This window comes from Canariomyces notabilis (genome assembly GCF_033297395.1).
Source record: "Canariomyces notabilis strain CBS 508.74 unplaced genomic scaffold N656scaffold_56, whole genome shotgun sequence".
Classification (NCBI taxonomy): domain Eukaryota; kingdom Fungi; phylum Ascomycota; class Sordariomycetes; order Sordariales; family Chaetomiaceae; genus Canariomyces; species Canariomyces notabilis.
In genome coordinates this window covers 1-12,235 of record NW_027041878.1, presented here as the reverse complement: position 1 = coordinate 12,235, position 12,235 = coordinate 1, and the positions used below count along the sequence as shown (strand labels likewise).

At 53.3% G+C, this 12,235-nt stretch overlaps 5 protein-coding genes across 5 annotated transcripts; 3 read left to right on the top strand and 2 right to left on the bottom strand.

The window, feature by feature from the left end:
• Positions 1-975: 975 nt before the first annotated feature.
• N656DRAFT_785771 (lytic polysaccharide monooxygenase) lies at positions 976-2,505 on the bottom strand. The gene has a single exon (XM_064816453.1). It carries the CDS (start codon positions 2,314-2,316, stop codon positions 1,033-1,035), a length of 1,284 nt encoding a protein of 427 aa, XP_064664586.1. The 5' UTR covers positions 2,317-2,505; the 3' UTR covers positions 976-1,032.
• Positions 2,506-4,255: 1,750 nt separating this feature from the next.
• Positions 4,256-4,714, bottom strand: N656DRAFT_803031 (uncharacterized protein; the record flags this gene model as incomplete). The annotated part of the gene is made up of 1 exon (XM_064818318.1): positions 4,256-4,714. One exon carries the CDS (start codon positions 4,712-4,714, stop codon positions 4,256-4,258), a length of 459 nt encoding a protein of 152 aa, XP_064664585.1.
• A 346-nt stretch (positions 4,715-5,060) lies between these two features.
• N656DRAFT_785769 (uncharacterized protein) lies at positions 5,061-5,920 on the top strand (the record flags this gene model as incomplete). The annotated part of the gene is made up of 1 exon (XM_064816452.1): positions 5,061-5,920. A coding segment is annotated over exon 1 (533 nt), but the record flags the coding sequence as incomplete, so codon positions are not given.
• Positions 5,921-5,973: 53 nt separating this feature from the next.
• N656DRAFT_563055 (uncharacterized protein) lies at positions 5,974-7,352 on the top strand. Its single transcript, XM_064810107.1, has 3 exons — positions 5,974-6,607; positions 6,670-7,254; positions 7,311-7,352. The coding sequence occupies exons 1-2, from the start codon at positions 6,241-6,243 to the stop codon at positions 7,164-7,166; spliced, it is 864 nt and encodes a 287-aa protein (XP_064664583.1). The 5' UTR covers positions 5,974-6,240; the 3' UTR covers positions 7,167-7,254; positions 7,311-7,352.
• A 2,171-nt stretch (positions 7,353-9,523) lies between these two features.
• N656DRAFT_849760 (uncharacterized protein) lies at positions 9,524-10,683 on the top strand (the record flags this gene model as incomplete). Its single annotated transcript, XM_064819364.1, has 1 exon — positions 9,524-10,683. The coding sequence occupies one exon, from the start codon at positions 9,524-9,526 to the stop codon at positions 10,625-10,627; it is 1,104 nt and encodes a 367-aa protein (XP_064664582.1). The 3' UTR covers positions 10,628-10,683.
• Between the last annotated feature and the right edge of the window lie 1,552 nt (positions 10,684-12,235).

Here is a 12,235-nt window from a genome sequence, read left to right as displayed (position 1 = left end):
GCAGCGATCGCGGCGCTTCAGGGCCGGGCCGACCTTACCGAGGGGATCTTACAGGGCATCGCGGCACGGCTCGACGATGATCACTGGCGCGTCCGAGAGGCAGCGATCAAGGCGCTTCAGGGCCAAGCCGTGTTATCGTTAGACATCCTTAGCCCATATGTCAAATTCTTATACAAGGCTTTGCTGCAGAAAAGCTTCCAGGAACATATATATTGGTACACTTTACATAGTCGTTTTATAGGGGTCGGTCTTAGACATATTTCTTTAGGTGGCGGGCTGCATAGCCGGAAGGAAGTTGTGAAGTTGCTGTTAGAGAAGGGCGCTGTTACCGAAGCAAAGGATGGAGACCAACAACCGCCGCTACATCGAACTACTGGGAGCTGGGAGGAAGCGGTTGTGAAGCTATTACAGCTAAAGACATAAAGCAGCACACTCGTTTCCACGTTCACTTCGGCACTCTTCCCTCTATTTCCCCTCCCCTATATTTCTCATCACTAGCGTGCCACCATAAGGGCCTGGGAGGATGTGTAAATATATACTTGCTTGTGATTCCAGCATCCTTTAGATATATACCCTGACGAAATAACGGTCCACTCCACTTTTACGGTACGCGTGATCTGCACGGGCCGATACCGTCATTCTCATCATCAGGAAAGAATCACTGCTCGGGATGATACAATGGTACGGAGGCGCAGTACGACTGATAGCAATTACATCATTGCTCCATAATTGCCAGGCGCTTGTCACATTGCCCCCTTCAGACAAGGCTATTGAAATACCGTGACGTTATGTTTCCGCATGCAAGTGGTACCTTAGGCTCACTGTCCAGAAGCGTGACGGGGCCAGGAGAGGGTCTTGTCGCCGTGCAAGCTGGAAACCTGAACAGACCTGAGAGTCTTGGCGGACCAGGCTGGTATGTTGGAGGTGTTCGGCACTGAAGGCTCTGCCGAGCTTTATTCTTGGTCTACTCTAAGAGTCTAGACGAAGAAAATCGCCGCCCCGCGACGACCAGTGCTACCAACGATGGTTCGTTTACCAAAACTTACAGCGCCTGAACTTGGCGCTCGCATATCCGATCTTTCCATCGATGCAGACTGTGCCGGCTGCTACTTGCTGCGGAGTCGCAAGACCGTTGGCGCAGAGCCCAAACGAAGTCTCGCTGAAGCAAACAATAGCCCCATTTGCGGAGCATGGCTGGGCACCACCGGACGAACCGGAGCCGAAACCGAAACCGGTACCGAGACCACTCGAAGCGATAGGAGCGGCGCTGGACGCAACAGATGTTGGCTGAGCGCCGCCACCGCCGGCAGCAGCGGTCGTCTTGGTGACGAATCCGGATGACGCAGACGTCGGCTGGGCACTACCCGCAGCAGACGTCTTGGTGACAAATCCGGATGAGGGAGATGTCGCGCTGGGTGCGGGGCAAGCCGAGTCGGGGTCGGCCGTGGTGCTCGGGTTGGGAGGGTTGACCGTCGCGGTCGCGGTTGCTGTCGCAGTCTGGGATTGCTGCGGTGCTGAGACAACGGAGGTGCTGACGGTGCCATTGCCGCCGCCGCTACCGCCACCGCTCTCGAAAGTTGGGATGCCCGACGCCTTGGCACAGGTGCCCTCGCTATCCGCAGCGGGTTGCTCAAGAACCACGCCGTACTTCCCTGGATTGGGGATATTCAGCACGCCGTTGTTGGTGGTGCAAGCTCCGGCGATATTCGCAGTGAACATTGTCGGCAGCTCGTTGAAGAAGGTTTGGTCGTCGGAACCGCCCGTGATGGCCACAGGTGCGCAGTTCATGTACATCTCGCGATTGCCAATCTTGTTGAACCACGTCCAGGCAAAGGTGGCATTGCTGTTGGGAATGTCCTTAGGGACGGGGATCTCAAACTGGCGAATGCACTCGGTGCCGGAATCGTTGCCGCACTGAACCGAGTCGGCGCGCCCGTCCTGGTCGGTGCCGGTCACTGGAAGGTTGCCGGCTGCAGAGACGGGGCATCCGCCGATGATGGTGTAGATAGTTTTCCACTTAGACACGTCGGCCGGGGGCGGGTAGTCGTACGTCAGAGCGAACTGGCAGGATCCGCCGCCATGCTGGGCGCCGCCGGTGAACTTGACGAGCTGTGAGCTGCCGGCTGTGAGTGGGGTTACCGAAACGACTTCGGTCGCGCCTTGGCATGGAAAAGGAAGTTTCGCGCCGAGATGATCGACTTGGAGGAGTTTGGCAGTCCCGCGAAGGTTGTACGGGGTCGGGGTGTTCATGATTAGATCGCCATTGACGGCGCCCAGGAAGGTGGCCAGGGCGGCCCCGATGGACTTTGTGGTCATGGTGTTCATGACGGTCTGGCAGTAAGAGTTGTTGAAGGAGTGTAAAGTTTGGAAAGTGTTGTTGAGACTCCAGGTCAAAAGTGATCATGCTTGTGGAAGGTATTTTGTTTTGATTTTCCGCCAGCGGACTTTGGGTTAAAGAAAGGGTGGTGGATGAGAAGTGGTGCTAAGGAAAGTGGCCAAGGCCTGGGTTGATATACCCTAAGAGTCAACTCTACGGGGTGAATAACCCTATTCAGCTGGGATGTGAAACCAATAACAAGCCGCCGGCGCATTGTAGGCATGCTGGACTGGAATTTTGGACATGGGTTTCGCCGACTTTCTGGGTCTTGTGGAAACGGGGAAACAAACTGCAAGGCTTCCCAAACGCCCTTGATGGCATCTCTCGACAGTGAATGGCGGATCGCCCTTTAAATCTTGAACACTTCTTCTGTATCAGATGAAGAGTGGTTGTTTATACTATGACAACCAAAACCTTATCTTTGTCCGCGGTATGTTTAGTTTAGATGACTGGGGCGGTGATATGGGCCTCGTCAGCGATGCGGAAGCTGGTGTTCTCGAAGATGCTGCCTCCAGAGGCGTGAGATTGAGCACTCTAGCCCAGCTACCTCGCTCTCCGTTATCGCGACACTTGCCAGACGGTTCCCTGTCTTCTCCATTTCTCGATGTCTGTCGTCATCTTGCTCATACTGGACACCATAGAAAGAGGCATAACCGCATTACTAGACACCATAGCAGCCGTGCAAGCCGTTGACCCGCGTTACTGGACACCACAGGAAAACAATGAATCACGTTACTGGACACCATAGGAAAGATGCATACCCGCATTACTGGACACCATAGAAAGCACCTAAACCACGTTACTGGACACCATAGCAGCCGTGCAAGGTGTTACTGGACACCACAGAAAAACAATGAACCACGTTACTGGACACCATAGGAAAGAGGCATACCTGCATTACTGGACACCACAGAAAAACAATGAACCACGTTACTGGTCCGGCGCTGCTTCTTGGTGACTTGTCTGCATGCTCTATAGTACCTGCTTTCATTCTGAGTCGAGAAGACCAGCTCGAGCCCGGATGTTTCGCCAATTCTGTATTCCTTATTACATTGCTCGCGGAATCTCCCCCACTTCCAGGAGCCGCACTCGAATTGTATACGTTCGAAAAAGCACATTGGATGATGCTAATTCCGACGAGAATAAAGATGGTAGAGTCGAACCGCTCTTCCTCAGTTCCTCCTTTTACTGCTGTCAGGGGCGGCGCATTATGCTATTTATAGACCGTGACACGAAGCTGTCTGGGCAGGTTGGTAACGACTGTCACTGGTTAGCGTCCGTATATAGTTCGGATACCAAATTTACCTCTACGACATGTGGGATCTGCAACCTCACTTTGACAACTCCACAGCCCTACGGGGCACCGAGATCCGGGACCCGAGATTAGAAGCTTTCTGATCCCTGCTTCTGTCAAAGCTCCGCCTAAAACCCTAAGCAGGTCAACGGCTTGCACGGCTGCTATAGTGTCCAGTAACGTGGTTCAGGTGCTTTCTATGGTGTCCAGTAATGCGGGTATGCCTCTTTCCTATGGTGTCCAGTAACGTGGTTCATTGTTTTTCTGTGGTGTCCAGTAACACGGGTCAACGGCTTGCACGGCTGCTATGGTGTCTAGTAATGCGGTTATGCCTCTTTCCTACGCTGTAGAGAGCCGTTGAACCGGGTTACTGGACATCATAGACTCAACGGCTTTTAGACGTCCAGTAACGTAGTGGACCGTAGGCTATGGGAACTTGCTTGCCGGTTTGAACCACGTCACCCATAAAAACGCGGCTTAACAGGCTTTTGATAACGCGGTTCAAATGGCAATGCAGAGCTGAAGAAAGGGAACCCTGTAGAGAACAAGGAATTTTGTAGCTAATACAATATACATCCCAGTCTTTATAGTACATATGGTTCGCTGAAAAAGTCATTAACGAGGAAGTCCAAGTCCTCCTTCCTCCATGCCTTTTGAGTCGAGCCTTTCCCGTTTGCAGACGCAGCCGAAGCTTGCCTTTCCTGAAGCAAATCTAGATCGAGAAATCCACCGTTTTCGAACGAACTCTTCTCGGTGGGAATTTGGAAGCGCTCGTTATGCGACGCGGACGAAGACGTCGAATTGGATGGCGACGTTGGATGGCCAATACGGTTTGGGTAAACTCCAGGATTGTAGCGCAAACTCTCCAGGAGCTGCTCGTCTCCGCAAATCGACGTCTCGCCCTTGTACGTCCACACCATAGTCGCTCGGCCCTCCGTAACGGCATTGAGTTCTGTAATTTTTATTTTAAGTGTGCTCAGCCTCTCTTGGAACTTTCTGCGGAGTTTTTGGCTGGGGCTCCTGCGGCGCGACTTGCGAGCCATTGCGGAACATGTATATGACTGATTGCGAATGGTGGTTGTGGGTGATTGGAGAGGTGGTGAACGGTTGGTCGCCTCAATATATAGAAGTCGGCCGAGATCGCCAATTCACTGCTAGCGCCGGTCGGAGGCTGAAATGAGGCGATGCCGGTACCCCACGGAGCGACCGGGAATTACACATCCGGCACTATTAAAAGACCGGACAGAAGGCCGAATTCTTGGACACGCGTCAGGGCCACCCTGTGTCCGGGCTCCGGGGTGAAGGGGGGGAGGGGGTAAAGGACGAGATGAACACTAGTCGGGGGTCTCGGGTTCACTCGTGCACCCTCCGGTGTGTTCCCGATCCTGGAGCCATGCACGCTGGGCAATCAGGTAAAAGAATCCTCTCGCCCAGGTTAGAGCCGTTTTGACGACAGGCTCCCTTATCCGATTCCTTGTAGAAAAGTAACTCGCCGCAATGTTTCGCCACCGCGGAGATCCGCTTGGGCTTCCTCGTCCCCCGACACCATACCCCTTCCAGGCCGATCAGTCCCGGGGAGCAACTGAAAATCTACAGAGCGATCGCCCACCCGCACTCGAAGAACGTCCTCGCCTCTACTATGAGTACGTGCTTAGCCAACATTACCGTGCTAGGCCGTCCGAACTAGTAAAGGTAGAGAAACAGCGGCCCAGCCACTCTCGCACCCGCCTAGCCCAGTGCCGCACAGTCGCCGACGCAAACGTCCGGCGGCAGATCCTCGCACAGAATGCGAGGATTAGCCGACGAACGCCCCCCCTTTGCTACCAAGCCTTTCGCGCTAGCGGCCCTAAGCAGGTCGATCAGCCAAGAGTCCGCTTTCAGCTGCCCGGCCGATATACAGAGATCCACTACCCTGGGGCCGATCTTGTGGAAGTGTTTGAAGGATTGCAGATCGGCGCTCGACGATCAAGATCCCCGCAGTGCAGCTCTTGCGGACGGCAGTTATGGTGCCGCAAATGTGGGGTCGTTGAGTAGACGGATGCTAAATGAGATCGGCTTTTCTTTGCCATTCCTCTTAGCAAGGCTTAACCAGTAGTATCAGACAGTGTACCTAGTAGGGAGTTGCTAGAATGCCCCGAGACCTCTAGTATGAACTTGTCGGATAGAGAGTACCTAAACTATGAACTCCATGACTCCGGATCATTGCAGGGACAGAATGAAAGCTCTTATCCAACTATTCGAATTTGCCAGAGTTTACTCTGCTATGTGAGCCCTCAACTGGAAGGACTTGCCGTAGTACTAGGCTAAGATCCGGGAAATATGGTGCTCTGTTACCTTGATTACGGGGTACATTTTACCGCATTAGTCATATGCCTGTGCAGAAGCCCCAGAGGCCCCTGAAGCGGGATTTTGGGATGCGCCGCACATATAACCCAGCACAACATCCCTGCCGCTGTTCTCAACCGAGTTTCTCTTGCGTCCCGGCTTCCATCTCGGTATCTCTTCAGTTTAGCTGTTCTAGTTCCACTGCTCGCTTCAGAGGTTTCGTTCGACCATCGGGCGGGTCTCGATGCGAATCCGTGCGGTACGTCCACCTCTCGAGCAGGTCTCGAGCATGGGATTACGCGCAGCACGCACTACCATTGAGCTGGTCTCGAGGACGCAAATGCATACTATAGTTGTCATCCTCATCCCAGTGGTCAGCCTCGTGCTTAGCGTGCTGGCTCTCGTTGCTGGCGGGAGCCCCGGACTCATGGAGGACTATCACATTTTCTTGAACACCTCTATGCTGGGCCGGAACCACGATGTCGCCGGCAAGCTTCAGCCGTGGTACTCCCTCCACGCCATGAGCGTCTGCGAAGGCACTTTCACTCCGAGCACAACCACTCAGGGAGCTGGCTTCAACGTAACGAGCTATACACAGCTTCTAAAAAGCTGTAGGTACCTGTCTCCTCAGCCTTCCCACCCAGTAAGGTGATTTGCTGCTAACAATCAACCGCCCTCTTCAATATCTCGGCGCTTCTCGATCACCAGCTAGACGTCGGTCCAGTACGCCTGAACTTGGCCAAGTCTGGCTTCGCCAAGGACCTCCTGGATGAGCTGGACAAGGTCCGGGGCCAGTTTCAAGCTCTGGCGGGCCTCTACATTTCGGCTGTCGCGTTTTCGGGTCTTTCCCTGCTCCTCTGCATCGGCCGGCTCCTCCGACCTACGATTGGCATATCCTCGGCGAACGTCGCCGTTGCCCTGCTCGCGGCCTTTATGCTATTCGTCGGTAACATCATCGTGGCGGTGAGCGGAAAGGCGGTGGACAAAATCAACAATGTCGGTCAGCATGTCGGGCTATCGGTATCTATCCGCCGGAAATTTGTCCCCATTACGTGGACTGCCTTTGTGATGATAGCGGTAATGGCCGCGTACTGGGCCTACCAGTTCCGCCAAGAAATGAAAGGTAAGAGGGTTGTCTCGCGGGCGAGGCAATCGGGCGCCGATCTTTGACGGAGGCTTACGCAAGCGTCACAGCCCGGAATTCTGCCATTAAGTATAATCTCTATCGCCGCAATAGGCATCCTTAATCTGGACTACCGTACGTTTATAGATGTCGATACTGGTGGCGCCACATTTGGTAATTATCGCACGCAGTAGGCGGAAGCGAACGACCGTAACGAATGGCGATGGCGATGATATTCGCGGCGTCGATGGAGGAAAGTCCATCCTACAAGGTGGAGGTGGAAAAGGTGGCTGGCTGAGTCAGCTGTGGAACCTGTGGGGCACGCAACAATAACTCCACTGGCTGTGCTGAAGCAAGCTTATTCATTCCTGGGATCTAACCCCTGTATAATTAGTGCGGTACACAGAGGTGAAATACACTATAGTAACGTGAGATCTGATCAGCCCTGTTTTCACTGTCACTTTAAGAAATTCTACATCCTTCTCATCAAAACCAGGGTCCAATACTGTTATGCCTCTCCTGAATGCCTTTCTCAGCTTTCCCTCACCTCCGCCTTCTTTGCTCTGACAATGGTGGTAGTTATATGACGGGCAGGAGATATTTCTGCAGCATTTGAGGTCGCTGTCCCCTGTTCGAGACACTGTGCCACAGAGGCCCAGAGTGTGGCGCCTTGCGCGCCACACCCCAAAATGGCCTTTGGGGCGCTTGATCACTGCAGAGAACAGACGCCATCAATCAACGATCAATTACTATTGACCAATGGACTGGTTTTAACGGTGTGAGTGTTTGACTGTCAACTTCTACCGCGAGTCTATCGAGGTATAGATGTAGGAGCGGTGGCCTTTCTTCAATGCCAGCAGGACCTCGAATTCGCAGTCGTGGAGATAATCCACCTTCCTGATAATGTCTTGTGCCGTTTGATAGCCTTCGTAGCCTGGCATTTCGCCTCCCTCTTGCAATTGATGTAGGCGGCTCCGGCCCCGGAGAGGCTCCTCCGGAACTGAGAATGTGGGCAGTTCGGAATTTCCGGGTCGGATTTTGGGGGATACTAATGTTCTGTTGGAGTTTCTTTTCTACAGAGGACGATCTTGACAGTATGAAGAAGAACCAAACGCTGGTATTGACACACGCAATGTTGTGCCTCACGACTACCCGACTCCCGGATCAAGGGATACCGGCGCAAACTGCGGGTCCAATGTCGATAATAATATGACCGGCTCCGGCGCAACGAGCCACTTATGCCAACTGTCTTTGCCCATGGACCAGCTCCCCACCGAGATTCTGGCGCTCGTCGCCGACTTCCTGCCTCTGGCGGCCTTGCGAGCGTTCCGACTTGTCAGTCGCCGCCTCGCCGACGTAACGTACCCGGTCCTCGCCCAGCACCTTTCCGTTGTGAGCACAGCAGAATGCTTGGAGGAATTCAGGCTTTTCATCCATAAGAGCCAAGAAGCTTCCATTTTCATTAAAAAATTGACAATTTACCACGGAACCTGGCCGACCTGCCCACGGGACGTCCGGGAGACCCACCCACTGCTATTAGGAGGATGCCATCGGATTGATGTGGGCCGCCAAAGAAGTCATGTTATGGATCAGGCTTATCAGGACTACGAAAACTTCATCCTGCATGAAGGCGCTCGCAAACCGTCCGACTTACTAGCCGTTCTTCAATTGTTACCTAACCTGAGGTCGATTGCCCTCACACGCCTTCGAATTTCACACGCCAAGCAACCCCAGTATTCTCGCTTGAGGAGAAAGATCTGGCTCCAGCCGTACGTGAAAGGCTCCATTAGCCCAACAATGACATGGGTCCTGGGGGCCTTAAACGATTTTCCTCGGGTTACAGAGCTCGAGATCGACGGCAACTTCAACCCGTGCGACATCGAAGGGCCGGTGCGAGCCGAGTTCGTCGAGAGCCTCAAGATTACCGGTATAAAGTGCTCTAGCCGTAGAAAACTGCTTCGATTTCTCCGTTCTTTTAGTCGGCTCCGAAAGCTGTCCCTCGAGATGCACAAATTCGAAGCCAACGCGGCAGTGTTTTTGGATCGGGTTCTTTGGCCAAATCTGGAGGCGGTGGAATGAACCAACAGGCCGGGTTTCAGAGAGATTTAGCCAACACCATGCATAACTTTTGTGCTGCGCGTCTGAGGCATCGCAATGGTTTGGAGGTCTTGGATGTCCGTTCCACGGGAGTCCCTCTGAGGTACGGCCGAGGCTAGGGCCACCCGGGCCCGGCGACCGGCATGCTGTGCACGCATCCCATTTTCCGGGCGTAGCTTCCTCGCGCATCCTGCTTTCCGGATATCGGGCCGGGTTTCTGGACCACCGTCTCTAAAGTTAAAATCCGGTCGATCTCCCCCATCTCCTTTCTCCGACTGCCAGCCCTTAATCACTCCACACGCACGACATGGCGTCTATCAACTTCACTTCTATGAACGGCACCAACGATATCCTTATGTTTGGCGGCTATCACCAAACAATCGTAGCTTTGGAGTCAGATGTACTGCAGAATCCAGTTGACAACCGGAGCCTCCTCCACCCTGAAGAGGTCTCCTACATCCGCAAGACCGCGGCTTACGACGACTCGAGCGCGGCAGTAGCCTGCCAGGAAGCGCTGAATCTCAGACTCGACTATTACTACGGAGTCCGGCATCAGATAAGGTCAATTTTGAGAGTATGGGATGCTGTTCTCGACGAAAAACGTCTCTACGACGCCGGAGGCTGGCTCAGCAGAAGCCGCAGTTTCATGGATTCTTTCCGGCTCTGTTCGTATTTGATCCCGCAGAGAGTCAACATAGGGCTTGTCGGCTCTTATTTGGACATTCCAGCGCTTGATACAAGTCTTGACAATATCCCCGTATCGGTGGGCTGCCGGTCAGCCACGTACCACGCTGAAACGTCAACAGTCGATGGAAGCGAGGAGACGGCAGTAGACCCGGGCGAGTATGACAAGTCAATTCAATATGGCGAGCCTGAAGAGCTTCCCCTCTCCGACGAGGAAGAATACACAGAGGCGCTTGCCCGCTCCCCTACTATCTCGGACGAGGGCTCCGAGGATGTTGACGTTCAACACCGCAGAGTGGAGATCATCTCAATTCCCAGTGACGACAGTGGCAACAGCAGCGACAGCGACAGCGACAGCGAATACAGCAACAGCAGCGACAAGACCGAGGAGCTCCAGTTTCCCCTCGATCTCGAAAATGCCGGCTCCGCAGACAGCGGCCTCGGGAAATCCCAAACATATCGGCAGAGCGACTTAGACGCGGAGTGTAAGCGCTTCTTTGACGGCCTTCCGCGGCAGCCGTACCAAGAGGCAGCTAGCCTTGACGAGAACCTCGCCAAGCGACCTGATAGTAGCATTTCCAAGGGGGGAGCGCTGCAGCCACGAGGAAACCAAAGCGTGCCAAAGCGGAAGTTCTTCGTGATCTCCGACAGCGACTATAAGGATGACCAAGGACCTGCCCGCGGGATCTCAGGCAAGCGGCCGCGGCACTATCCTCGGGCGGTTTAAAGCTGAAAGAAACGAGAGGCAGTTTGCGCGGGATGGAATTTGCAATAACAGAGGAGCTATTTTGGACTTTTGCGTGGGTATCGTTATTTATGTAACGTTCGTGCTTTTCTCTAAATAGTGATGCTGCCCACTAAGTTTGTATGTATCTGAAACCGGGCAGGTAGAGCAAATCGCCACTCTGTGGCAACTGCTGTCCGGGGTTTTGTCTTGTCTTTTTCTAAGCGGACTTATACACATATGCACACATACACAATTTACTCCGCCCGGCGGGCTTAACCAAAAAGAGGCAACTATTACTCATCTACCAGCACAGTTCCTGAAATAGTCAACGGAAACACTCCAGCAGTCTATATAAATACCGACAATCCCTTGGCGCCGACTAGCAGGTTGCCTGAGAGTAGTAGTCGCCTGCATCCGGGATCAGACATACCGAGATTTTTTTTTGAGAGAGCATGCGAGCCAAGATGTCCCGATAAGCGCCTAGAGGGTGCTCGAGTGCCAGTGACCGCGATGAGGGAAACACAGTGTTGGACGGCCATCTAAGTGGGAATTGGACGCAGAGTATCTTAACCTCTAAACTACTAGGGTATGATGTTGAGTTCAGGCAAGGGCAAAGGAAGAGGAACGCAACGGTTGGGTGGTGATCGAGAGGCTAGCTCGGCGGCCTTCAGAGAGTTGCCTAAGCTCACCAAAATGCTCGAATCCCCATACTAAAAGCCATCAAGCTGCACCCACGCCTACATCCCTCAGACTCTTCTAGGTCGCCGAGGTGTTCCCGGCAACGCCGTTTGAGGAATGGGTCGGCGCCGTGTTCGAGCAGCAGCATGACGACCCTATGAGCAGTTCCTCTCCGTTGTCCAGCCTGTCGACGTATCTAGGCAGGTTTATTTTCTCCAAACAGTTTGCGTGAGTTGTGATTAATTGTAAGTCATCGCTGACAAGCTAGATAGGACCCCGTTGACATTGAGGTGTCGGTGGAGAGTGATGATATGACGATTGGTGTGTTTGGGCCTGGGTGGTTGGGGGTGGATGGAGGGACACGGATCATTGACAGGATTGTTGAGGTGCTAAAGAGGATCTAGAGCTTAGAGGTGCGTCAGGGGGCAGTAACTAGTTGCAAAATTATCAAAGGCTGAAAGTGACGAGATTCAGGACTGCGTGTATTCAACCTAAGCTCGGTCGAATGATAAACCCAGAGGTCCCGATTGCTTGTTGCACCCGTGGTATGGCCATTAGCCTTATTCTCAACATTGAACGAATGTGGAGTCGAATAACCCAGAAACAGATGAAACGGTAATTACAAAGTTCCCGAGCTAACTGCAGCGTTCATTCAAAAAGCACCAAGAGATCACCAATGTCGATGGACACGTCTTGGTCGGACTCAGGAGCAGGCTCTTTGTTGCCAATCTCAACCCCGAGAACTTCCCGTCGGACCGTACCGTGCGCCTCAGCCGCATCACCGCTTGCAAATGCGTGGAATCGTCCCTTCTTCTGCCTCTTGCAATTGATAGGGTGCTTCGAAGCGCTTGTACTATGATGTTTTTACTTCGTTTTTGTTTTGGGTTCGAAAGAATGGGATGCTGCCCTGAAGGGCTCATGTCTAACGTT

Coding starts and splice junctions, on each gene's coding strand:
- N656DRAFT_563055 (XM_064810107.1), top strand. CDS start 6,241: ATGCGAATCCGTGCGGTACGTCCACCTCTCGAGCAGGTCTCGAGCATG. Junction 6,608..6,669: donor TACACAGCTTCTAAAAAGCT/GTAGGTACCTGT, acceptor AACAATCAACCG/CCCTCTTCAATATCTCGGCG.
- N656DRAFT_785771 (XM_064816453.1), bottom strand. CDS start 2,316: ATGACCACAAAGTCCATCGGGGCCGCCCTGGCCACCTTCCTGGGCGCC.